The sequence below is a fragment of the Strix uralensis genome, chromosome 25 (genome assembly GCF_047716275.1).
Source record: "Strix uralensis isolate ZFMK-TIS-50842 chromosome 25, bStrUra1, whole genome shotgun sequence".
In the NCBI taxonomy this organism is placed as follows: domain Eukaryota; kingdom Metazoa; phylum Chordata; class Aves; order Strigiformes; family Strigidae; genus Strix; species Strix uralensis.
The window spans coordinates 6,578,153-6,605,116 of record NC_133996.1 but is presented as its reverse complement, the minus strand read 5'-3'; the positions used below and the strand labels follow the sequence as shown (position 1 = coordinate 6,605,116).

At 45.8% G+C, this 26,964-nt stretch overlaps 1 protein-coding gene across 1 annotated transcript in view; it reads left to right on the top strand.

Annotated features, from left to right (window-relative positions):
* CSMD2 (CUB and Sushi multiple domains 2) overlaps positions 1-26,964 on the top strand; it is a 306,084-nt gene that overhangs the window by 210,095 nt on the left and 69,025 nt on the right. Inside the window, 10 exon segments of the mRNA XM_074894313.1 lie at positions 5,836-6,038; positions 7,913-8,104; positions 10,585-10,723; positions 11,219-11,406; positions 18,693-18,887; positions 19,855-19,971; positions 22,125-22,238; positions 22,372-22,467; positions 24,588-24,791; positions 25,386-25,510. Coding sequence (XP_074750414.1) covers positions 5,836-6,038; positions 7,913-8,104; positions 10,585-10,723; positions 11,219-11,406; positions 18,693-18,887; positions 19,855-19,971; positions 22,125-22,238; positions 22,372-22,467; positions 24,588-24,791; positions 25,386-25,510 — 1,573 coding nt within the window.

Sequence of the window (26,964 nt, the reverse complement as noted above, 5' to 3'; positions counted from 1 at the left end):
TATTGTTCCAGAAGTAGATCAGTAATTATGTAAGACAAGTAGAGAGTCACTTGGAGAGTCCCAAATGAAGAAACAAAAGCTGGTTTTGTCTCCTTGCCAGGTTGGACAGAAGCAGCATCACTTCTCCTTTCTCTTTAAGTTTTTCAGCCCATATGGTCTGTGCCAGTAACAGCTAATTTGCCATGGGTGGTGAAGCCAAATTATTTGCTATTGCTGCCTGTGGTGTTACTGTATTAAAATAACACCCCAGAACTTTTACGGGCATGTACAATGTAAGTGCTTTTCACCCCTTAATGGGATGTGTTCAGAAACAAACCTTTTCCACCAGATTAGTGTTGAATTTCCCAGCAGTGTTTAACGTGTGTCCAAGTGACATAATCCTAAACGAGGACGTATATATAAAATTGCTTGCAAGATCGCATCCCAGGAAAGGATAAATGGAAGGCAATTATGGGTTTGGTTCATCTCCCATTCCTGCCGCCAGAGTAAATGAACACTGAAAGGGATGAGCTCTGTCATGTTACATTTGTGAGAATGAATGGTCAGGTGTGACAGTCCCCAGATGTGAGTGGACAGCTGGAGAACTGAGTCCACAGCACTTAGCCTTCATCTTCTAATTGCATTGTTTTATTGTTTTAATAATAAATAGAACACATACGATGTAATTATCCTCCCGAAGGAAAAGACTCAAGATGGTTTCTAAACATCTGGTCTGTACAGAGACCCAAGACTGTTCTCTCCTCCTGTTCCTCTGACTTCTCTTATTGTTCTGTTGCCACTTTCCTGTTGGAAAATGGCACTTTGAAATGTCATTTGTTTATAAGTTATGTGAATTTGGCAGTTAGGTAAGCATGGTGTTGAGAACATTTGGCTCATAAAGTTAGTGCAGTCACCAGCAGAATCCAGGCAGTTTCCTGCTCTGTGATACTTCATCTGTGATCCCTGCTGCTTAACCACTGTTCCCACGCTGAAGTTTGCCCAAGCCCTAGCAAGCCGTGTCAGTGCTGCTCCGTGTGTACCTACATATTTCAGTCCAGCTGAAGCCAGCTTTGTCAGAAAACTGAAGTATGTTGGCAAGTAAAGTTTTTACTAAGTGATGGGACTTGAGGGGGAGAAAGGTAGATTATGTCTGTTCAACAATGCTCCTCTTCTCCCACGATCTCCCATCATAATTTCTAGTGCTTGTTAGCTGCTGTGTCAGCCCCGTTTCTGCGCTGACCCGAGACCTGTTGCTGTTCCAGTCCTGTTGTCCTTCATTGTCGATGCCCTTTTATCTTCACCGTGGCTTCCTTGCTGCATCAGCACTTATCATCTCTTCAGCTGAGACTGTTAATCACGTTGAGCTCTATGGTGCTTTTAGTCGATGGATTTATGCTGGAGATAGATTTAGTCCAGTATGTTCATTTCTACTTAATGCAGAAATTCCCTCCATCGGCTCTGCTCTCCAGTCTGGTTCAGTAACGGATGGTTTCTGGTGTGAACACAGGAGAAGGAGCAGAGCCAGTGCAGCTTAGTTCCTGCACAGGCAACTTCCAGTTGAAGTCTCCTCTCTTTCTCATTCTCCAGTAAAAGATTCTGAATAATCCAACGATTTTTATAGGACAAAGTAGCCATGAGAGCCCCCCTTCTTCCCACCCCACCCCCCCCCCCCAAAAGTGTAAGAGACTCTCCCCTGTGCAGAGACTGCTTCAGCAAGTGAACTTCACTCACACGTGTGATCCCTGTCTGCTCTGTAAGTGTACTCAAACGAGCAGAGCTGGAGGCCTGCGTGTGCAGGATGAGCCAGAGACTCGGAAGGGGCCAAGCCCGAAATGAAATGATGCCAGGTAATGTACATTGTGACCCTTCCTTTCATCAGAGATGAAAGCTCCCTTCTTCTGTTCCTTTATTTGGCTCCTCAAACAGAACAGATGATCTCTGGGTAGTTGAGAGCACATTTTCAGCAACTTCATTTTTATGATAATCCATTGGAAAAATAATCCCTTCACGCATGATACAATTGTATAAAGCTCTCATTTATAACTTACATTAAAATTAATCACCAAAGCTTTTTGAATAAAGCTGTATCTGCACAGAACGAGGGGAAGGAGAGGAAGGCGAGAAAGATAGAAAAATTAGCCTGTACATCATTGCCATGAAAGTTGAAGGGTTGCGCTTTGAGAAAGGATTAATTTTGTGCATGTGCAAACACACACATGCACACGCACATAAAATTACAACTAAAATGACTTGGCTTATCTGTGAGACTCTGGGGAGAGAAAGAAGTGGGAGAGTGTACTGGAAAATGAATGAAACTTGTCTTTGAGTACTGCCTGCACAGCTGAGAGCAGAGAGTACACGGACGTGGCAGTGGCGTTTTATTGTAGAGCAGTGATCTCAGTGTCATCAGAGAGTTTAATGATATTGCTAATCCTAGTTTAATGGATGGTGCTGTATTGACAGGTTCCATTTTTCAGTCTCATCTAGAAATATGAGTGAGAATATTGGAATGTTCCAGTTTGCTTTGTGGCAGATTTCTGGGGACGTAACATTTAACAGCTTTTAGGTTCAGGAACCTTCTCCAGGCTAGAGAGAGACAGCGGGCAGCCCTGCAAACTGCTGTTAGTGTGAGAGAAAGTCTGAAACTGTGGCTTTGGTGCAAGCTATGTGGGCATTGCCAGTGTGTCAAGCTGCACTGAGCTGCTGAAGCTGGCTCCGGTGGGAGCTCAGCCTCCTGCACGGCACAGCCGAGTCAGATGGGAAACGGCAACAGAAAGAGCCCCAGGCTGGTCGCTCAGGTTGTGGGGGTGCTGCTTTCTGAAGAGCTGGGGCTAAACAGCTCGCCAAAGATCCTGCAGATTATCAGTGCAGGACTGATCTCTCCTCCTCTCTGCTCCTTGCTAAGCTGGGAGAACTTTCCCTCTGTCACATATATATAGCCACAATCCTAATTTGCTTTTTGCTGCATTTTGCTGCACATAATTGGGATTGTCAGAGTGCAAGAACAAAACTCTCTTCCTCTCTGTTGTCTGCTAAACCAGTGTCTCTGTCTTGTGTTAAATGAAGCCCTGCTGGGAATAGAATCAGACTGATGGAAAAACCATGCTGTTTGGTTACAGATGTGCCTGTTGGATAGATTGATTTGCTTCAGAGCACACCAGTTTTCTTAATAAAATCAGCTATCCCAACAGACTCCTGAACCAACTGGCGCTGGGACAACCCTGGGCCTCGCCACTGTGTCATCTGGTTATCATGCTAAGGCTTTCTCCTTGTGGTGAAGCCTTGCCTGCAAGTCATTTCTTAAAAATAAAGGAGGGGAGTGAGTTGCTGTAGGCAGCCGTGGCCCCACGGGGAGCTGGTGCTGAGCTCTGCCAGGCCGTGGCAGTTCCAGGGTGTCCCCCTCTCCCAGGTCAGTCTCTGCCAGCGTTTCCCCGTGTCCGAGGTCTTCAGCAATGGGTTTTCTCTGGGGGTTTTGGCTACTAGAACCAGTTAGCCTGAGAGCACACGTAACGAGGCCAGCACACCTGTGGAGAACAGCTCTGCTGTGATCCATTCTTATGTTCCTCGAGTCTAGCTTTTCTCTCTTTGCTCAAGGTCCCTGCTATGTAGATTTGTGATTCAGCTCTTTTGGTTTCTGTCGGATTCTGTGGACATCATTTTGTTGCTGAGTACATTGCAGTGGGTTGGGGTTTTTTTTTTCCCCTTTTATGGTTCTACCTGACGTATTTATGTTTGCCCCGGATAAATGGGAAAGCAGCCAAGTGAGTGCTTCCTTGTTTTCCTCCGTGGGCTGTCAGGGTTTTAAGCACAGTACCTGATTGTTTTATTTTTTGCAGATTCTTCTCAGTACAGTTTATAGATTTCTGTCCCCATTTCGAACTGGCATGCCTCGAGTTACCCTGCGTTAGCCCGATTTCATTGTGTCAGATGGTATTTCCCCCAGTGATAATGTGGCAGTGAAAAACAGGGGCAATTAAATGCCTGCTCTTCAGTTGGCATTTTAAGTGCAGGAGTGAAAGGGACTGAACCCTGATGTATCGCAGCCTTCTGTTGATAACTCCCTTGGGTGTAACAATAATAATGACAGTATTTTATGCTTAGATGGTACTTCTGATCTTGGAAGATCCCAAAACTCTTTGAAAAGCCTGGATTCATCTGCTCTGCATCCTTCCACAGCAGCAGTGGGTTTGGTGGGGAGAAGTGCAGTCTGATATCCGCCCCCCCCAGGTTGGGAAGAGGAACATCCCACTGGGGGTTGATGCTAGCACCAAGTTTGTCCTGTCCCAGAGTCCTGGGCACAGGGGGAACTTCTGGCCTTCTCCCATCCCCTTAGGTCCATCGCTGGTGCGGGCTCTGGAGTGAATTTCCTCGCTGTGATGATGCCTGCCCGCACCTTGGGCTTTCCCTGGGGCATTTTCTGTGGAAGTGCCAGATGGGCCTAGCCCTGGTTTAGTTTAAAAGCAGAAGAGAGGAGCTCCAGGGAGTACTGCTGCAGACAGTTCAGGACTAAGGAGTGTTTGCTACATGCACTGAAGGCTTTGCAGCCCTCTCTCCTGGGCAGACAAAACTATAAAATACGCAGAGTAAGGAAATGAAATCTGCATTTGGAGCACCGTAATAAATACCTCCTCGAGAGCAGAGTGTAACCTCATTGCCAGCCGCCAGCTTCTTAATTTGTGTTTTCTCTCCCTTCCTGGTGTGGATTTTGGAGGGCTGGATCATGCTGCCTCACTTTTTCTTTATTTCTCACTGAAGTTACTCTGTTACCTGATCTAGATGCAGTTTTGCAATATCCGCAGCTTTGTAAAACATGTCAAAATCCTTTCCTGTATCAGCCACTTCTCCTCTCAGAGGTGCAGCACCCACCTGTTTGCCATCCTCCCGCACACCTTTTTCTGTCTCTTTTTATTAATCTCCAGGCAGTTAACACCCTGGTAAGGGTTGTTTGGTTTTTTTTTTTCCAGCATGATGCTGTTCTAATTAACATTGGGTTTTGGTTGTTTCCTTTCCTTTTTTTTCCCCCCAATACACAAGATTAGCTTGGTGCCAGAAGCAAGTTCTTTGATCTGAGTGCAGGTAACAAAAATCAATGCATTTATCAGTAGATGCTGGCTCTTGACAATAAACTGTTCCTTGCAGGACACCAAAAAAAGCAAAAGGACGGCCAAGGTTGTTCCTGTGTGCAGCATAGGGACAATGTGTGAATTGGATGAATATATGTAAGTTGTCTGAAGGGACCCCAGCACATTTTCTGCTAATTCTCTTTTTAGAGTAGGTTTTTTCAATACTCCTGTGTTTATCTGTTATAGAGTGAAACTACGGACAAACCCTCATCTTCTTCACCGCCTCTTGTACCTCCCTGCTGCGGATTTCTTATATGTCCTTGACTGAGCCTTTTGTCTGTGTGACAGCTACTCATTGCAACCTCTGAGCAGCTGCAGTGTAAAACCAGCTGTGGTGTTCTGGCTGGGGAGGTTTCCACTGTCTGTGATGGGCCTTTGCACCTCTACTTTGTTCCTGAAGACTTTTAGGAGATTAGTAATTTTGTTTGCTCAGGAGAGAACACCAGAAAGGACTCAACTTTTCAGAAAACATTAGTATCCATCTGTTGTTTTTTGTTTATGGATGTGTTTTAATAGGGAGGTATGTGAGTAAGAGATCCTGGGTTGTATAGACAGATGAAGTTTGGTAGAGGGCTCGAGTACTTTGTGTGAGCTGAGTTGCAGGTAACAGGAGAGAACACTTTCCTTGTGGACCAAGCTACCTTAGTTCGGTACCAATCACATTTCTAATCCTTTCAGGAAAAAAGGCAGAGCTCAGTTTGTGGTCTGACTTCCAGTTCATTTTGCCACACAGGCTCCATTTCATCGTTTTCCACACCGAGGAGTTCCACGATGTGCTGAGGATTTGGGACGGTCCGGTGGAGAACGGCATCCTCCTAAAGGAGATGAGCGGGTCCGGCTTGCCCGGCGATGTCCACAGTACCTTCAACTCTGTCATCCTTCAGTTCAACACTGATTTCTTCACAAGCAAGCAGGGCTTCGCGGTTCAGTTTTCAGGTGGGCTTTACGTTGCTTCCGTGATGTTGTCCAAACCTAACTTTGGTGAGGAGCGATTGCAGGTCTCTCTACAAAGGACTGATGGTGAGCAAAGGCCGTTCGGAGCGCGACAGTAGGAGCTGTGCAGTCTTCCAGCCATTTGTGCTCTGTTGCATTTGGGTGCAGTCTCTGCAAATAGAGACAAAAAACTCTTGTATTTTGTCCTTGCAACACAGGTGAGTTCTGTGCTCCCCTCTGCTACAAGTCACCTTCACAGTGGTGAACTTGGCAGCAAGATGTAGAGCAGTACATTGTGGAATACACAAGAAGGAATTACACATATCTTCCACCACATTCCCACAGGTCCCTTAGAGACACGAGTATGCAGGCAACTTCCCCCAGGCGTTCTGAGAGCAGTTGGTCAGTGGTCTCTGAAAACTGAGTCTATTTAAAATCCCTCAAATTGGATCCCCTGAGATGCAGATCACAAAAAGCTCTATCAGCTGCAGGGATGTCATTGCTCGCAGCAGCGCTACGTGTAATGCAACTGCAATCTGTCATTGCCTAAGTCCTGGCTGCTGTTACCTAAGGCTCGGCCTTGTAAACACATTAATTTAAATTATATTAGGGTAATATATTTCAGCATTCACACAGAGGTTTCCAGGATGCAGGCCTTCGCTGACGTGCCCAGCAACCAACCAGCAGATGCCTGTTTTGGAGATGGCAGTAAGCAGGGAGGCTGTTGGGTGGAGGGTGATAAGACCTTCCTGGGCCTTGGACACACCTAAAGCATCAGAGCTCATCCTGTCCCTCCCGAGCTTTTGCCCATAGCTTTCTCTTCAGGGTGCCTTGCATGGCCAGGAGAGCAGGCCAGCTCTTTGGGAAGAGTTTGTGCTGGGTACCAGACCTTCTGGGATGACCGAGACAGCTCTGTCATCCTCTTCCTTTGCCAGGCTTGTGCCTGAGCCTGCGTGGAAGGACCAGGCTGGGCTGCTAACCTGCTTATCTTCAGTTGCACAGAAAGAGAGAGAGGGATTTCCTCTGGCTCTTTTAAGAGGAGCTTTCTCTAAACTGCCTAGGTGTAATAGACTCTCATCAACTTAGCGGGAAATAAGTTCTGCTCCAGTGCCTGATACAGAGCTGGTCTTTATTGAATGCTCCTGCTCAAAGCCTTTGTTCACAAGGTGTGACTAAGTAGTCAGACCTAAGCTCAGAAGTATACAGTTTTGAATCTTGTGAACTTTAATGATCTATATAAGCTTGCAAAACTTGTATTACTCCAGGACTTTCCATGCTGTTAAGTAGTTGTAGTGTTGACAGACCTTGAGCTCAGTCAGCAGCGAAGCTGTGCTGCCTGGCCCCAGCCGAGAAGCTGCTGAGAGGGTCATCTCATACCTCAAAGGGACACAGCGGCGAGACTGGGAGGGAAATGCATGCATTTCGAAAAGGTCAGGCTTGATGCTTCACAGGGCTAAAGGCTAAATTGCTCTGCCACTCAGGGGAAGTGAAAAAGTGCTAGTGGATTATTTTATTTTGCAGCATGTGTCTGACACAGAATTCTATAAAAATGCCATGTAAGATCAGTGGATGTCTGGACTTATTAAGTAAACATGCATGTGCACAATTATACATCAAACTTGCACTCTGTGTAGTGCACTTGAACTTGCCGTTCCCGAGAGCCTTTACCAGCTGGAGTGGCAGATGCTCAGTGCAAAGGAAAAGCCATTTTTTGTGCGTGTGGCAACTTTAAGGGATACTGAAGGAGGAGAGATGGAGAGTGAAGTCATTGCTTGGATATTTGTTTAAGGACAGAGTCTAAGTACAGCCAATGCTGTAAGCCTGTATTAAATGTAAATATACATATATAAAAGTATATATTTTTTAATACTCTTCAGTTTCCACTGCCACTTCCTGCAATGACCCAGGAATTCCCCAGAATGGGAGCCGGAGTGGTGACAGCAAAGAGGCAGGTGACTCCATCATCTTCCAGTGTAATCCAGGATACGCTCTGCAAGGGGAGGCCAAAATCACCTGTGTGCAGATTGAGAACAGATTTTTCTGGCAACCAGACCCTCCCTCCTGCACAGGTATGAACACGCATCCATCCTCCCATTGCACTGGCTTCCCTGCCCTGTTTCATTGCAAGCCTTCTGTGTCTGAAGGGGATGAGTCCCACCTGGCCTGAAGAGGTTTATGACAAGGTCTGTATGTCTCAGGTAGCTGGCTCGTAGAACTACTTCTTAGGTTTATCCCCAGAGTGGCTGGGACAATGAGAATCTAGTCCATTCTGGAAGCTCATAGGACATACTGCAATGTAAGTGATGATATTTAACCTGACAAGTCAAAATTAAAGGTTTCTTTAAAACTCAGGTTGGTGGAGAGGATTGGGGTCATGGGTGAATAATTTCTGCATGAGAAGACAGCAAGTTCTGTCAGGAGAAAGAACTATTTGACATTTCTTTGAGCTCATAAAGCAATAAAAGCAGCTCATAAAAGTGACTCTCTTTAATATGTCCAGAACACATAAAAAAAGTCATGCTAAGCACATAAGAGCAATAAACATCAAATTTGCCGGCCAATTAAATGCTAGCCACAAATTACTTACCTGTAACCTTCATTCCTGTTGATGCACTGTTATCCTAAGCAAGAAAAATCTATTAATTCCGTTTCTAACATCTGATTTAATGCTAGCTAGGAAACTTCTACTGCATGCACAGGATTTATGCTCCCTGCAGGATGACTTGGTTTCTGAATGACTGTCTTGATGATCTAGTGTGGCACCCTTTCAGCCTGATAGAGACAGTCCTTTTAGTCTTCCCGGAGCTATAACTAAATCATATTGTTGCATGTCATGCCCGTTTCGTCATTCTCCTGTTGAGTTTTCTTTCACAGCAGAAGTTGGGCCCTCAGTCGTTTTCAGAGAAATGGGGCCAGTGACTTAATCTTGGTGTGAGATGAATTCCCATGGGTCGTCTCCAGTTTGACTTGGAGATACTGTGTTGGGTCCTTTTTGAACAGAAGTCTGACAATCTTGTTTTAAAAGTCATAAGCTCTGTGAAAAAGCTGGAAGCAATGTCTTGATCCTTCTCTCTGTTCAGTGAGAAAGGATTTAGAGGAATAATCAGTAGCCAAATACCAGTTTTATAGTAGCTGTGTAACAGGCTGCCTAGTTAGAGCTGAATTAGAAAATGGTGTTTAATTTAGGGCTTGGGTTTTATGTTTGTATTTAGCATTTCAAATATGTTTTCACATCTTTATTGTACAACTTCTGCAGTCCCTAAACAATGTGGGCTGAACTGGAACCTCAGCTGAAACAGCCCCCAGAGGTTTTGGGGTATTTGAAGTCTCTATCCTGACCCAACTCGAAACAGCTGTGGCTTGGACCAGTTTCTAGTTTAAATCCTTTGGAGACTGTGGGTGGGATTTTCAAAGAAATCAGAGGGTGTTGAACAGTCATCTCCCTTAGGCTTTTCAAAAATGAGTCCATATACTTTAGTTTCTTCTGAATTTCCCCCGACTTTACAGTCTGGAAGAGGAACACACCCTAAAGGTTATGATTAAGGTAAATGGACGCAGAATAGATGCTTGTGGTTCTTCCAAGTTATTTGTGCATGACCTTCAGCTAAACTCTTCCCTGTCTGTGCTGTGATTTCCTTGTCTATTCGAGAGGGATAACAGTTCTCGGTGCCTGCAGGCAAAAGAAGTTGCTTTTGGGCCTTGGAGAAGGGCCTCTAGTTTAATTTCTACTGTGATCTTTATAGAACAACCCTGCTACATTTTACCTGATATGTGGAGATTCCTGTGTATTTGCAGGGGTTTATAAAAGCCCACAAGATAAACACACATGCTCTCTCCTTCATGGAGGATCCTTCCAAGATTTGTTCCGTTATTACCGTCCCGTGCGAGTTCATTTCCCTCTCGGCGTCCGCGTTGCTGTGGGCTGGTTGGGGTCAGACACCCGCCTGAACACAGGCTGTGCTCCCCTCTCGCCCTGTCCCAAATGATCTGAGCAACGGGGGGAAATCTTAGAGCATCGACCTTGATGAATAGACTGCAGAAAGGCTGACAGTAATAAATCAATCATGAGTATTTACCGCAGTGGAAATACATGCAAGCACTTTCAGCCTTAAAAAAGTAATAATTGATTTTTCAATCAGCTTGGCATTTAATGTGTTGGTAACTGCAATGAACACAAACAAGCCTTTAGTCCCAGGGAACGTGTTTTCACTCATTTAGCAACTGTCCAGACTTTGACCAGGAGTTGCCTAAATAAATGCAACAGAAGAGCATAAAGCATCTCTCGCTCCTTCTGGTTGCTCACTTAATACATCTTATGAAGGTTGTACTCGCGTCCGTAGCTCTGTGTGTGTGCGTACCCGCTCTGCAATAACACCTCTGTGAGGGCTGCTACAAGCTCTGGTAATATCTTAATATTGGACAGCCTTGAAAACTGCCCTCTCTGTCCCCTTATCTATCCCTATCCCTCTTCCTCCCTTCCTGCCTCTCATCTACTGTTTTTTGAGTTTCTCTAAGACAAAGCCTCAGCCCTTTGCTTGGTTGCCTTCAGCTCCCTGTGGAGGAATCTTGACAGGACCAGCGGGAGTGATCTTGTCGCCGCAGTACCCGGAGCCCTACCCACCGGGGAAGGAGTGTGACTGGAAGCTGACTGTCTCTCCTGACTATGTCATTGCCCTGGTGTTCAATACGTACGTACCCGAGAGCTGTTTGGTTCCTGGGCAGGGAGGGGATACCAGTGGCGAGGCACTGCCTGGGGGAACCGGGTCTGCACGTGGGTCCCTTCCTCTCTGGACCAAACCAAACCTGGCGGGACTGTCCCGTAGTCCCGGGTAATCCGGTCTCAGACCCCCCTTAATTTGGGGAAGATACACATGTTTCAGCTGCAGCTCCTCTTTGATATACACATGTTTTTTCAGAACAGAACCATGTATCTGGTGCAGCATAGGAGACCCCTGTAGCAACGCTGGCTTATGCTTCTGTGCTCTTGACTGCCTCACAAGTCCTCGATTCCCTGCGTGTGGAATGGAGACAGAAATGTCCTGGGCTTAGCTGAGGAGCTGTTTTGGGGCAGAAGCAGTCTCTCAGCAGTGTGCTTGCACAGCCCATCGAGAGCCCAGTCTGTTGCTCTCCAAGGGCTGCTGGAGCACACTCATACTTGAAGCACTCTTCCTTTGGTTTTGCAGCTTCAGTTTGGAGCCTGGCTATGATTTTCTTCATATCTACGATGGACCCGATTCACTCAGCCCCCTGATTGGAAGCTTTTACGGTTCCCAGCTGCCCGAGAGGATAGAGAGCAGCAGTAACAGCCTCTTCCTCGCTTTCCGCAGCGACGCATCAGTCAGTAACACTGGATTTGTCATTGACTACACAGGTAAGAGCTGGCCGGGGTGTGCCTGGCCCAGCTGACGCAGCAAATACACAGGATTTTACCTGTGCTTATTCTCGGGTTAAACCACCTGGCTGAACCAGCTGGGAGAAGCTCTAGACACAGTGGAAACCTCTCTCCAGGCAGTGATCCTGGTGTCTGTTTTGCTACCGCCAAAGCTGATCAAGAGGCTTGAGAGGGGAAATGGGGAGATGAAGGGAGGGGATCCTGCAGGCTGGCAGAAGAGCGAGGGTACATAAGGTAGATAAGAGCAGAATAAAAGGAATGTTGCATGTCTGAGGGTCAGTCATACATGGCTGCTTCTGTGTGGGGCTTTCATTAACAAAAAAGAAAGTTTTTTACCTTTTTTTTCTTTAAAGAAAATCAAGGGAGATTCCCAGAGGATATACATTTCTGTACAGGCTTCTGTATCATCTTTCTTGCTCCACACTGAATTTAAATAGTTCTGTCTTCTCCTCAGTGAGCAGAACATGCCACTTCATTGCAGATTTGAGCTTTCAGAGTGCTAGAGTGTGCTGAGCTTTGGTTATTAGGAATGCTCCACATTGCCATGGATTGAAGATTTATTCTTAGTGGCAGGAGCGGCTTTGTCCGAGAAAAGGAGGTGCAGGCGTCCATATCCAATATGGGATCTTGGTCCAAATTCTTGATGCTGTCATTCAAGAACGTACCACACGACTGGGTGGCTCTATCTAGAGGTGAGGGTCACGGAGGTGGATGCTCAGCTCTCAAGTCAGTGGAGCTCTCTTGTGATCTGTGCATTTTGCTTCACCTAAGATTCTAAAGCATCTATTGAAAAATTCACTAATAATTAGTAAAATGAACAGAATAGTTCACAGGTATCTGTGCTGCTAGAGTGGTGGGGTTTTTTTCTTGCTCGCTGGAGAAGGAAGTAAAACATTGTGGTGGCTTCAGCTCTAATGGTGAGAGACGGGGGCAGTGGTTAGAGTTTTCCCTGGGTGCTTTTAGCTCTCTGTCGATGGAGCAAGCTGAGAAGTGACAGACCTGGCACTGCTGTTCTGGTTGATGGGGAAAAAAAGGAAGGCTTTGGCAGATGTTCCTTGTTTGTGCACAGGGTGGATGGAAGAATGGAGTTGTTACAAACTGTAGTAAAAAATACGCTCTGAAAAGCTGGATCTGATCAGCTGGGATTATGCAGAATGGAGAAAAGGATTAAGAGCTGGGAAAAAACAGGGCTAGAAAGAAACAGTTCTTAAAAATAGTCCATACAGGCCAAAGCAGGCTTGAAGTATAGGAAAAAAGCATTGATGGCTTCAGATGCACTGGATGCGTGCCACTGTGAACCATGGCTTTGCATCCGCGGTGTACACTGTGAAACAGGCTGTTGAGTCTTGTTGGGCCAACTGTGTGCTGTGGGAGCAGTAACAGCTCGTGCCGGAGAGCGGATGGGCTGCTGCTGTGTTTTCAGGGCTGCTGCTGCTTTCTCTGTGGGCTTGGGCGGTTCTCTCTTTCCTATATCCTCTCTCTGGTCTGTGGTTCCTGCTTTTGAATTTACCTGACTGGAGGTTAAATGATAGTGAAATGGCAATTCGTAATAGTTATGTTGAACAGATGAATTTCCCTCTGGTAAATTTATAAAATAATAAGACAAAGACAATTAGCGCTGCTTAAGATGCAAGAGATTAAAAGTTTTCTGCTCTCATTAGAATTAATTTTACTGAAAATTAAGTCTTGAGTTTTCTCCTTTTCCGCTTTCTTTTTGGGCAGCCAGAGGTAGTTAACAAATGAAATCTCATTAAATTAGGGTGGTTGTGCAATGCATTTTTCTCCTAAACACTCCTACAGTGTTAATCGCGCCTACATACTTCCCACAAAGCCAAACTGCTGGGAGAGAAGAATGAGGCTTTAAGTTTGCTCATTAATTTCCCCACTCTTTAAAAGGAACCTGGGTTTCAAGTCTGAGAAGCGGCAGAAAATAGAACTTTGGGGAATCGAAGGAAGAAGAAAAGAAATGCAGGAGGGAGCGTGTGTGAAAGAAAATCAAATACCGAGCTCAGCTCCTTGCCAGCGTGGAATCCCAAGTACAGTTCAAAGACACACTCTTCCCTCAGCCGTCACGTTGTGTTTGGTCAGTGCTGCAGCCCACGCAGGCTTCTGCCCCGAGCTCCCTAAATACCATATATCACCTGTGTCAGCCGTGTGCCAAATGCTCTGAATTACCAGGGGCTTTGTAGTCCTCTTTTGGTAATGTTTTGGGGAAGAAAAAAAAAAAAAAGGCAAAGCAGCCATCTGTCAGTCCCTCCTTGAAATCCTGCCTCTTCCCTGGGACTGGGACTGTATTGCTAGCCTGCAGCTACGGCGTGTCGGGTGAATTTCAAACAGCCTCAGCACTTCATTTGAAATTGTTTCAGGGGCAATGGCTCTTCAAGAGAAAGTTGTCCTCTGGGGCCAGGAGGAATGGAGAAAACAGAGAGAGAAGAATGAATTTGGCTTTTATTATGCCATTTTTTGCATAGAGCATGACAGTGAGAGTGAAGTGGGAATGCAGCAATGCCATAGAAAGGTGTTTGAGGGCAGATCTTCAGCCAGGCAATTTCCCAGTTTAGCTACACAGATATACTACACCGGCAGGATTTCTGATAGATGAACACATATCTTCTGCTTTGCACCCATGATGCACTGTCAGCTGTGCAGCAGCATGAAAAATCAAACTCGGGTTACCAGCAAAGAAACTGTAAGTGTCCTTTCCCCACGCACACTTAAATTTACAGAGGTTTGGTTTACTGTCTGCGTAAAGCCTGGGACTGGTTCAGAGGGTCAGGTGAAACTTAAATGCAATAGTTTGGGATTTCAGCTGGGGAGGAATTTGTTCTTTGGAATGACTTAGCAGTAGTGAGAAGATTTTGGGTTCAGGCTGGTTCATGAAAAGGAAGACATGCTCTGCTCAGGCATTCCGTTTAAGGTCTGTTGAACTTATCATAATCCTTAAAAAAAGTACTTGTTTGCAACACCAGCTTAGTTAATGTTGTCATTTCTGTGAAAGCAGCATGCTGTGTTCATAGCAGATTCACTTAAGCCCGACAAGTATTAGTCTACCAAAGCAAAAGGATGAGTTCTTGATTACAAAATAGGAAAGACAGTTACAAAACAAAAGCTTAAACACAGGCAAGAGATGACTTGCAATACACCTAGAATTTCTGTTTCGTTTCAGTTGTTGCTTAAGAATTTTAAGTGTCTCAGCTACAGAAAAGTAAGGTTTTTAACTCAGTATCTCTACATGTATTATCTTTTGAACCAAGATAATGCTTGTGCATCTGAGTTATACTGGGCAGATTTCTGGTTATAGAGCAACACTGGCTAAGTTTCCCAAACTGTTTCCAGTCAGTTTAAAAGACCCTGTGGCATGAGGGTCTGCCATTAAGCTGCCATTGCCAGAAAATGTTACCAGAGATTCTTTCAAGTTTGCCTGGGGATGAATCCCTAAAGTGAAGATTATCTTTTCTCATTGGGAAATCAACTGAATTCTATTAATCAGTTTGCATTGCAGCATCTCGCAAACCACAGATTCCATTAAGATACATTTCATATGTTCGTACACTAAAATTGTTAAATGGAGACCACGTATGTAAAGGGCAGGCTAGTTGCTTGGAGACCTTTTCCCAAATTATTCCCTCCCTCCCTTATATTTTGTGAGTGCTGGGGACCTGTTGTCATGAACACAGAAGAGGGTCAGACTCCATCAGTCGCTGCCTCCATCCGGACAGCTTATCTGGGCGGTGGGTGCTGAGTGGACCCACGGTGCACGTGTAGGTTTGGCTCCTCGTGCTTGGGGCAGAGGATAGGAAGGCGTTTCCCGGTTGGATACTCCGAAGTGGCAGCTTTTCTCACACTTTTTAGTACCTTCCTGTTTCTGTTGTGGGCCAGAAATGAAGAGGCATGAAATTGAAAGCAAATGAAGCAAAACTGATTACTTTTCACCCTTCCAAAGGAATGAAAAAAACAACCCCAAACCCCAAGCCTTATTTCAAATCCGTTATTATTTCGCCAGAACTATTTTGCCCGTCCTCAGCTTATAAACACATATTCAGCATTACTTATGGGTTATTTAAGGTGGAAATTCCCCACAGAAATGCTATTCTGTAAAATCCATTGCAAAGCAAGCTGTTTAAAAATATCCAGCACTGTTTGCTGTTAAAACAGTCAGAAGTGGGAGATGACGCTTGGCCCTAAACAACTTACATTTGAAAAATCTGTCTTTTGGAAAAGGTTGTCCATTTAGCTGGGAGAGTCAGAGGGTGTTGGGCTCCTGGTTGAGCTCCTGGTGGTTGGGCTGCCTGGTGTGGCAGCAGCCGAGCTGCTTGGGATGCCAAGGCTACGCCTGGTCTTTAAGATCCTAATGAAATTTGTCCTGTCTTCAGTAAACGGTGACTGTTGTGGAAAACTGTCTTCTAGACAATTTCTCCTGGGGTTGCTTTAAGGCTCAGCTCTTGATAAGGGTCGTGCACGTTCACAGATACGGAGTTCACGATGCACTTTGCAGACAACAACTCTCCAGTGAAGCTGTTCTCGAACATGCAGATGAAAGCCTGACCTCCTGGCCTAGGAGCTCATGCAGGCTTTGAGTTTTCCTTAGGAAAGGAGAAGGGAAGCACAGAAAATTCTGCTTTCTGTGGACTAATGAGCCAATTCTCATGGCATTTTTGCCTTGACTCTCCTCTAAGCATTTGGCAGCCTGAATCCATGTTAATTGGGACATCAGGGTAAAGTCTTCGATTTCTGAAGTGTCTGAGTGAAAATAAAACGTTAATTCTAAATGGGGAAGCCGTGCTGTACTCACTTCATAGCCTAATAAATCAATGGCTGGGGAAGCTGTGGCTTTCCCACATCCCTCTACGAGTCTTTTGCAGTCACCACGCAACCAAATACTTCCTTAAAGTTGAGCTCCTGCCTCCCTTTGTAGCCTACTGCTGAGAGTCGTCGGGGCAGTTCATCTGCAGGGGAGTGTTCAGCTGGAGCCATGTGTAGGACTAGTGTGTCAGGATGCGTCGTCCTCGAAGGTGAGTGGTGTCCCTGAAGCACAGACTCTCAAGGGAACAGAAACAGTCGCGAATGAGGAGAACACAACAAAAGCAGTGGGGCTGTTGCTCTGCAATCAGCCACCACCCTTTTTTCAGCAGTCGGCAGAGTGACTTGAGCGCTGAATGTCATGAATTTTGAAAGCAAGAGCAGAGGCTGAGATCCAAGCACATGGCTGAGGCATCTGACAGCCAGGTGGGAGGCTGACTGACAGGTTGAAGCCACATCAACTTGTTAGATGAGAGGCAGCGAGAGTGTTCAAAATAACAAGAGAGGCATAAAGTGGTCAGGAGGAAGCCGTTGGGTGCAGCTTTTGTGTGAAAGGGTCTAAAAGTGAATATTAGCAATTCAGAGAAGCAAAACCTTGTGGAGTGAAAAAATATTTTGGAAAAGTAGATGAAGCATTTACACTTGCAAACGGCTGGTGTGCTACAGCGGACTCTGGGCTGCGCAGCTGCATCTTCAGTGCTCTGGGTGACAGAGGCGCAGCAGCCGTTCGTCACCTCTGTGGGCTGTGACCAGCCTGGCCAGGCCTGTCCCACTGATGGGCAGTAACGGTGAAGGCTCACTTCTCCAGCTCTGTCTCACAAGCGTGAGGATAAATGAGGAGGGAACGTGTTCATCTGAGCTGACCAGAGAACCAAGGGCTTTGCTTCCTGGTGCTGTGGCTGAAACAAGCTTTTTGGTTCTGATATCTTACTCATAATAACCAAGATTTCTCTTCTGTGTCTAGCGGGTCTCCCAGCAGGACCTACAGTCAGATAACACACAGGAAACAATGGGGTACAAATATTTGTCAGATTCTTTGGTCTTAGAATCCCGATCTTCTCCATCATGTTCTGAGTATCCGAGCTGTCTTCTGAGTGCTGCAGTAATGATGCTTCTAGGCACAAGTGTGTCTCTTCCCAGGACCAGATAAACTGGAACATCTTATTTGGTTGGGGAACAGGGTTGCTCAAAGGAAAAGTGGCTTGTCCAAAGTTTGTGCAGCAAGACACCCCTAACACAGGAGAAACCAGGACTTCATGAGTTAAGGTGTGATGATACAGGTGTGTGGTGGTCTGTGAGGAGCATTGAGGGTTGACCAGTCTGTGGCTCCCAAAACAGGGAACTGGTGTTCTAGGAAAAAACAGTGGCCCCACTTCTGCAGTTCAGGGCAGCTGTTCCTGGTGGAAACATTTCACGTCCTTTTGTGCCCTGTCTACCTGGGTCACTAGCTAGTGGTACAGCTGTTGTGTAAAGGAAACCATAGAGCTAATCCGATTTTTCACTGCAAACAAAGAAACAAAAGCAAGATCTGGGGGCTTTACTGTTTTCTGTTTCTCCCTCCACCCCTTCCCCAAATACTAAAAGCCCATGATTTAATGCTTAAACACATTATAATTGTTCGCAGACCTACTGCTCTCAGAAAAGCCCTCATCTTTAATGAGCAATTTCCAAATGACAAAAGCGCAGGATTAATCAAAGCCTCTAATTATATTTCATGCAGGAAAAAAAAAGGAAGAAAAAAAAGAAAAAAGCCCTCAGAAGAAGAAGGAGAGAAATATCCAAGTCCTGACAGCTCTGTAGTCTTTACTGGAATTTTCATATGTAAATGGGGTTTTTAACTCTGCAGGGCATAGTGAACAGAGAGAAAAATGTCTTCATTTTGTCTAACTGCTTGTAATCATTTTGCCATAATTGCAGCCATGCTGCACATCTGGAGAGTCAACCAGCTAGCACATGGCACGATGTATTTCCGTGGTGCGAGCAGACAGCTCTCAGATACAGGAATGATAGGTGCCAAGGAGATAATGTGAGCAGATGTAGCACATCTGAAATAGGTTGCTTGTTCAATCTGTGTTTATATGCCCTGGTTTGCAAAGTTCCTTGCAGCCTGTCCCCTGAGCGAGAAGGGAGAGCGAGTGTAGGTAGTTAAATCAAAGCTTTGCCTCGTTCATTGGATTTTGGGTACCAGCAAATACGGGTGTGAGCTGAAGCCTTCCTGCTTCCAGTATAGTTGTGCTGGAGCTGAGCAGCAGAGAAGGGTCTGGACCAGAATCTGACCCATACAATTCCCCAGATTCAGCAGCACTGAGAGAAGGGTTGAAATCTAAACTCTGCAAATGGTGCTAGTCTTTACGATATGCTTAGGTGAGATTCCCAGATGAGAAGAGCCAAAAAACATGCCAGCGATCAAAATTTTAGCGTAGCTGCACCAGACCAGTAAAGATCTTGGCAATTCTCTCTTGCAGAAAATCCCCGGGAGTCGTGCTTCGACCCGGGGTCGATTAAGAACGGCACACGCGTGGGCACAGATCTGAAGCTGGGGTCTACAATTACCTACTACTGCGACGGAGGGTATGACATTGAAGGGGTCTCCACGCTGACGTGTGTAATGGGAGGGGATGGAAAACCCACGTGGAACAAACCTCGACCTACCTGTACAGGTAAGGCCCAAGGGGAGAAGGTGAGTAGAGAATTTGCCTGTCGCCAAATACTTCAGCAGTTTATCCTAATGAAAAGCTCGATGTTACTTTTGCATAGAGCTGCCTGCATGGGGACAGAGAGTGTTTTTGTCAGTGTTTCGTAATTTTTCAGGTTTTTTAACATCCAGAGGTCAGGAAGTGCTGACTTATATGAGGTTTCCTGAACCTTCTTTTGAGAGACAGAAAACTGGACACAACGGATTGTGCGCATGACAAATCCTGTGTCCCTAGTGCAGGGCAGGATTTGGGAAGCTGCTTAAACATTTGCTTAACCTGATCCCTGCTAATCAGAGCCCTTGAGCATGTGCTTGCCTGAGCAGGGTCAGGGTTTACTGAGAAAACAAAAGGTATTTTTTTCTTAGGGGTTCTGTGGTTATTTTTTGTTTTGGTTTGTGGCTTAATGAGAAAATGGTTTAAACGATGGGTTTGCAGTCAGACCTCCTTAATCTGAGAAGTGAGTCGAGAGATAGCTGCCAGTCTGTGGTGACTGGAAGAATGACATCTCTGACTCAGGCACTGGCGGGGAGGACGCGGGTCCCGCTGGAGCCAGGCTCCTGCCGCTGAGAAAGGGCAAAAAGGGTCGGAGCTCGTTCTGGCAGGTCCTGAGCTTTAAGGTCGGGTGGAGAGCAGTGCAAATCACACATTAGGCTACGCCACTGTACACGGCATCCCTTAGCCTTGCCATGGTCTCGATAATTAAATGTGAAGCGGGCATGAACTCGGGTTAGGATAAGCCTTATTTTTCTTAATAAGAACTTGCAGCGAGAGCTGCGGTGCCTGACGTGTAGAATTGATCGTGGCTGGGGGCAGCTGACATTGCCCAGCGTTACGGCACAGGGGGATCTCAGAGCAGCAGGAAAAAGGCTGATGTTTCAAGGCAGGCTTGGGAAGGGTACGTTGGGAATCTCTTCTTGGCTCTCTCTTGCAGCACCCTGTGGCGGTCAGTACACGGGCTCGGACGGCGTTGTCCTCTCTCCAAATTATCCCCAGAACTACACCAGCGGACAAGTCTGCTTGTACTTCATCGTTGTGCCGAAGGACTATGGTATTGGTTTTGGATGTGTTTTGAAAATCTGTCTTGCTGTCTGTGCAGCTCTCTTGTTTGGGTTTTTTGTTTGAACAAAGCAGTAGCATAAGTGCATATATAAATGGAGATAAGGGAGATTGGAAAATAGTAAGTGGCACTGTTGGATGCTATTTATACTTTGTTGTAGGCAGTAAGGATGATGGGAACTTTCTGAATTTCACAATCTATCAAAAATGAGGGGACAAAAAAACCCAAACCTTACAAAACACACCATCTTGTGATTCCCCTTCCAGTTCCTGCACTATATCCAGTCATGCAGAGTTGAAAAATCAGCAAAAAATAATTCATGGTGATTAATGCTAGCAGCAGGCTCAGAGGACCTCCGAGAGTACAAAATGTATTTACCATAAACACATGCTAACTGTGGTGCTAAATAATCTGCCTGCGCAGAGAAGCACATAAATGTATAGTCTTGTGGACGTGCAGCTATGGTACTTATGACTAATTTTTATTTTTAAATAACATGTGAATTAAATTTTAAAACTAGATCCAACCAAAAGCCAGATCCATTTAAATGGACCGTCACAGACTCCAGCGCTGCTTAATTTTGGTCAGAGCTTGAATACAAGAGTGAGCAATGTTCTAGAAACCTCTGAGGCAGCTAGCTGGGTATTAGTATTGGTTAACATATTTTCCTGTTTGAATGGAATTTAAGTTCTTAAAGAGCACTTGCACTGACAGCTCTGGCAGGTGAAGGTCTCTAAATCCTGTTACTTGATACTGCTTCTCAGGGCGTTGTATTGATCTAGCCAGTCCCTATGGTCTTTTCAGCTGTTTGTGATTTCCTTTGTTAAGATAGCAAGGTGTGGAATAAGGCTGCTGTGTTCAGACATCGGTTAGAAGCTCCTTTCACTCAAATTGCCCCTCTGCCTGTGTGCATCTAGGTTCCATCTGAGTTCCTGGATCTAACTGGTGAAATACTGCACTGCTCTCTTACACCTCTTAACCTGTTTTACTGTAGCTGATCTTGATGTTGTCCAAGAAACACAATAACTGGAGGGCTAGACAGTTTTGATCTGACTTTTGCCTATGGTAGGATGACAGCTAAATTAGTTTCTCTTCTCCACCTGCTCCCTTTCAATAGCTTCATTAAAAACAAGCAGGAAAACCATTAGTAGTGAATGTTATGCATTTCCCATCTCCTTCACTTCTCAGATTCTGTGTACAGCAGGCATCAGGGTGTGCTATCATCACTTTTTCAATGTTCCCAACATCAAAGCTGTGCTGGAAACCTCAATGTGCAGGAAACAAATGTCGTAGCTTGGTGGATGATGAATTTCACAGCAAGAGACCTCTCAGCTTGTGAAACTGCAACTGGGCACTTACAATTTGAAAATGCAAAGCCAGGAGAGGAGTCAAAGGGGAAAAAAATCTTCTAAGTGCAGATTTGGGAGGAAAAAAAACTTATTATATTCTGAAAAATAAAGATAAATAACTAAAGTCTCTTTGCTCTAGTGAAAAAAATGCTCTGATCCTCTCATTATTATTTTTTCCCTTTTATAAGCTCTGCCTGCTCCTGGGTGCATTTAAAATGTCTGCAGTGAGACCCGGAGCACTGCATGGCTCCCTCGTTAGCAGTCTCTGTAGACAGGCTTAGGACTGACTGTTAATAAAATAGTGAGTGTGCTCTCTCCCTAGCAGCCATCCTCCCTGGCTGGAGAGGTTCACTGTAGAAATTAAGTTCTTCAGGACAGGGATTGTTATTTTGTTCAGGTTTTGTACAATGCCTTGCCCAACGGGAGCCTGCTTCATGACAGAGGTTCAATACAAATAATAAATAATAATTATCAGTTGGTGAAATTATATACCTTGTGTTATGTAGGCAGGCAAATGGGATGATTCATAGAAGAATCCCTTTTGGCCTATGAATCAGTGTTAAAGCATACTGGCAAGTGAACACGGGGGAGGCTGGTTGCTGCTTCTGTTATGCCTACTTTGTGGATAAATAAAGGGCTCCCATCTTCCAGGGCTGTCAGTCAGGCCCTTTTTATCTTTGCCAAGCTCCTGAAATAAAAGAAGCTGGGATGCCTCGGCTCCAGGCCCTGGCTGTGTGGGGATGGCAGCGCGGCTCGTCCCGCTGCCCCCCCGACCAGCGCTCCCTCTCTTCGCAGTGGTCTTTGGGCAGTTTGCCTTCTTCCAGACCGCGCTCAACGACATCATTGAGGTCCATGATGGCCCCAACCAGCACTCCCGGCTCCTCAGCTCCCTCTCGGGCTCTCATACAGGTAGGGAACGCGTCCCCGTTGCTGCTGGGGAAAGCAAGCTTAAAAACAGAGCCTGCCATTTAACGCCTTGCTCTGCGCAGCCCGTTTGTGTGGCCAATGCTGTAATCCTGGTTTGTCTCTTTCCCTCATCCAGGTGAATCGTTACCATTAGCTACCACCAATCAGATTCTCATCAAATTTAGTTCCAAGGGTCAATCTACAGCCAAAGGTTTTCATTTTGTCTACCAAGGTGAGTACAGTTTTGTTCTGGAGATGTCCTCAGCTTGGTCCCGAGATAATGGTCAGAAGTTCAGTGATGCCTTGAAGTGTCCTGAAATGCTTTTGGCATCTGTGGGACCTTCACACTTTCTGTCTGAAGAGGAACTATCACAGGAGATTAAGATTATTCCGGTAGCAGTGAACTTGCAGGGCTGTCTGGCTCCTGTAGGCACTTCATATTCAGACCTTCCATTTTCACACAGCCTCAACCCTCACACGTCCCAGGATTAGTATCAGAAGTATCTCATTGAATCATGCCCTGAGTACACAGTGAGTTCTTGAGATTTATACCCAAGCAATTTCTCCCACTGGCGTTTTAGCACGTTTCTCAGCGTAAGCAGCTGAACACTTGTCTAGCAACTCTGTAAAAATCCTTCATCTCTGAGTGTCATAGGCTTAGGTCTCCTGCTGTCAAACTTTTGCCCCTTGATCCTTTCAGTAACAGCTTGCATTGCATTGGGCGAGTCCCCCTTAGAGATTTTAAAGTAGTAAATAGAAAGTGATGCACAGAATAGTGGGAAAACAGAAGGGCTTTCTCACCCACGTGCTTTGTGTAGTTATCTGTGGTTCAGCCAAGCTTTTACACACACATTACTGTAAAGTGGGGACAGGCAGCAGGGGCATCCTCTGCCTTCTCCAGGGGCGAAGTGAAGCATGGTTTGGATTTTATAGTGTCCAGAGATCCGTTCTCTTGAATTTCTGCCTCACTATTGTAAAACAACTGTAGTTCTGATAGTAATCTTTCAAGATTTCAGCAAAGCAAAGGTTTTGATGGAATCCATAAAGATTACCTCCTCCCTTCTGCATGCTAATTAAGAGCTGTGCACTCTTCAGTGATTACTGCATGGAAAGCAGAAAGAGGAAAAGAAAGAGCCAGCCCTGGTTTGATCTGCCTGGCCAGGCTCTAATGGCGTTTCCTCTCATTTTTACACAAACGAGGAGTTGTCTCTCCCAAAGGCTCCCCTTCCAGTGATGTGTGGGTGTGGCAAGTTCCCCCGAGGTGAAGGAGTCGGAAGCCTGAAGCAGCCTGAGCTGGAGAGCGGAGCTGGGGGGTCAGGCACACAGGCATGAGGATTTCCATGGTTTGGAGAGAGGCCAAGCACACGCTCGTTGGTCACAAATGGCTGAGCTGGGGTTATCTGAGCAGGGGCACAGATCCATTAGTATTTTGGCTATCTTGGATTTGCCCCAAGTAGTGCCTTGTCAGAAGTGGCTCCTTTCTGCCTCTCCGTTCCCCTCCCCAGACCTCTAAGACGCTTCAGTTTCTTGCTGATCATCTTGCGTTGTGCCTTTGACAGTGGGTTTGACATTCATCTCTCTGAATCAAATTAAAATCAAACAGTATAGCTAATGTGCTCATCATCTCCGCATTTTTCCTCTCCCAGCAACTCGGGCATTAAACACTAATAAATTGTAAAGCAACTCAGAGAAAAATGTGAATTGATTTCTTCCTTGGCAATAAACATTTCTTTGACTTGTTTTTCCCCTCACTTATCTGTCAGACTCTGCATTTCTTTCTTTGACTGTTGTTTCCAGTATTGAACAAGAATGCAGGCAGTTTCAACAGAATTTCAACTTAAATTCCCCTTTTCTTTCTTTTACCTTTCTCATGATGAGAAAGATTGTTTAAAATTGCTGTCCTTTATAGTAATGAGGCCAAGTGAGTTGAGAAACCTAAAGGTTTTCTGCTGAGGCTCTAGCATTATATGGCAAACCAACCTTTTGGAAGGTCATTGCTGAATGCCTTGATTTCTCCTATTTAGAAATGACCTTTTTGATGTGATGAGAAGTTTTCTGAAGGCAAACAGTCTCCTCTTAGGAAGCATGCATGGTTCTGTGATGGACCTTTATTTCAGGTATCACTTGAATTGACAGAAGTTTGAGTGAAACGTCATTTCATTTTCTTCCCAGTGGTCATGTTTGGATTCAGCTTCTCTTTGGGGTTTAGGTGGAATCAGATTCCTGTGTTGTTTTTAACAGAGCTTTAATCTGGTGCTTAATATTTCCAAAATGTTTGCTCTAACCATTTTGTCTTTTCTTTTCGCTCTGCAATTCCACGCTCCCCCGCTGGTTTGGCGTCGGCGCTGGAAGCGGTTCCTCGGACCAGCGCCACGCAGTGCAGCTCGGTGCCGGAGCCGCGCTACGGCCGGCGGCTGGGCAGCGACTTCGCGGTGGGCGCGGTGGTGCGGTTCGAGTGCAGCGCTGGCTACGTGCTGCAGGGCTCCCGCAGCATCGAGTGTCTCACCATGCCCGGGGCGCTGGCGCAGTGGAACGTCTCGGTACCCACCTGTGTGGGTAAGTGTCTTCGGGTCTGGAGGGGCAGAGAAGACAAAACAGTTCAGCGGTTTGTGCTAGAAAAATAAATTGCATTCTTTGGGATGGTTAAAAAAACCAACCAAACCACCCACAAAAAGACAACCCACAAACCAACCAAACCAACCAACAAAAACCAAACCAGCAACAGCACAAAAAAATGCGTATTTCATACCTCTTACATGCAAAAGCCAGGTCTGCCTGTGGACAAGGGCAGTTAACCCCGACTGTCAGGGAAGGGACCTTCCGATCCAGGTACTCATTGTGAGATCTGGGAATCGCACCTCTAGAATAAATTAGATCTGTCTGAAAGCTGCTTTCATCTTCTTTAGAGGAGAGCAGTTCCTAAAGAAGCAGCCTCGTGGGCAGATGTACCCAGCGTTCCCCACACCTAAGTGCTGCTTGTGTTAGAAATGGTATGAGAGAGTTACTGAAAGGATTATTCCTACAAATCTTATCCTTAAATCATGAGCCAATTCTGCTTGCTTTTTTGTCCGTGGACAGACGTTTTAAAGAGAATGTTTTTAGTATAAAGCCAAGTCCTTTCCCTTTCAAATAGGACTTTGCTTATTTCAGTGCCATGTGGGGGGAATTTGACTGAACGCAAAGGAACCATCCTGTCCCCTGGCTTCCCTGAGCCGTACCTGAACAGCCTCAACTGCGTGTGGAAGATAACGGTCCCCGAAGGAGCAGGGATACAGGTAAGGTGGCAGCAGCTGCCCCTGCGGCGTGGGCTGGAGAGGACAACGCACAGTATCTGGTGCGCTTAGAGGCCACGTGCTGTGAAGTTGCTGCTCCTCACAGGAGAGAGATGGATTCAGTGTGTAATTCTCTGGAATCAGACATTCCTTTACACTATGACTGCCAAAAGTGGGTAATATTGCGGGGGATTTTTGCATCCTGGAGGCGCTCCCTATGAGAAATCAACTGGAGCCATGTGGTTGTTCTGGTGTAACAAAATAATTGTAGTATTTTGGGTATATATCTTTATACTGCTTAATTATGCAATGTTGAAAGCACTGTAAGCTACACCAAGGAAGAGTTGCTTGCTCAAAGTGCCTGCCTGGATTTGTTATGCCAGCAGAGTTGCAGCGGTATGATTATACAATTACAGCTTTGCTGTTCATTGTCTCCAGGTAAATGAGCTCTCTCTTCAGGTCTTTTTGCGGTCCTTATCATTCCTCTGCAGAAATAATCCTGCAAACTAGAGAATGTTGAGAATTAAGCCCAGCATCAGAGACCAAACTCTAGATAACATTCCCATTCAGCACATATGTGCCTTGTCCTCGCAGAACGCGTCTCGCCGTGCGTTACGCTGACATTGGTTGACGCAGCGGAGATGGATTCTTGAACAGGTTCATTCATCCCACAGGCTTCATTATCAGAGGGTTTCTTTCTTCTTCTTCACACCACTTTGTCTGCAAGGGTTTTGTTCATTAAGTGCTTTCATTTCTCTATCCGTGTATTTGGCTAATGGATTTGTAGGTGGGTTCCTCCCTCTCTGCAGCGCTCGCAGCTGTTGGCACTCAGCAGTTGTGTTTCTCTCAACAGTTTTATTGAAACATCAGCTCTGCCTTGCTGGATTACAGCTCTGCCTGGTGCCACCATCATTACTCGGAACCAACACCTGAACCTGGGGCTGGGATGGGCAAAGCTGGTGGGAGCAGCACTGGGGGCTTCTCAGCGAAGCAGCACAAGCCTGGAGTAATATTTTGAGCCCTCTGCCAGGCTTTTGCTGTGTCCAGTCCAGCAAATCCCGCTCTCCTCTTTGTTTTTGGAGCCATTTCAAAAGCCTCAGAGCTCACTCTCGATACTTTCCTGTTTATCTGGAATTTCACCCGTTCTCAAAACCCCCCAAATGGCAGGAGCATCCGTTTAGCTCAGCCAAACGTCTGAACAGTTGAGGCAGTTTGCAAGTTCCTCGGGACTCCTGGGATCAGGAGGTGATAATTCACTTAATTTTTAAAGCAATGTAAATAGATGTCTGTATTCTGCACTGCCGTGTCCTGAATGCAAACCCTCGCTGCCACTTCTCAGCCTGTGGAGCTGTTTTTGCACGTGTCTGCTAAGCTTAGAGGAGAGCGGCTATGGCAGCGGGCTGTTAAAAGCACGTCTTCATTAATAAGTACTTGTTTCTCACCTCTTTGGTTGTGCA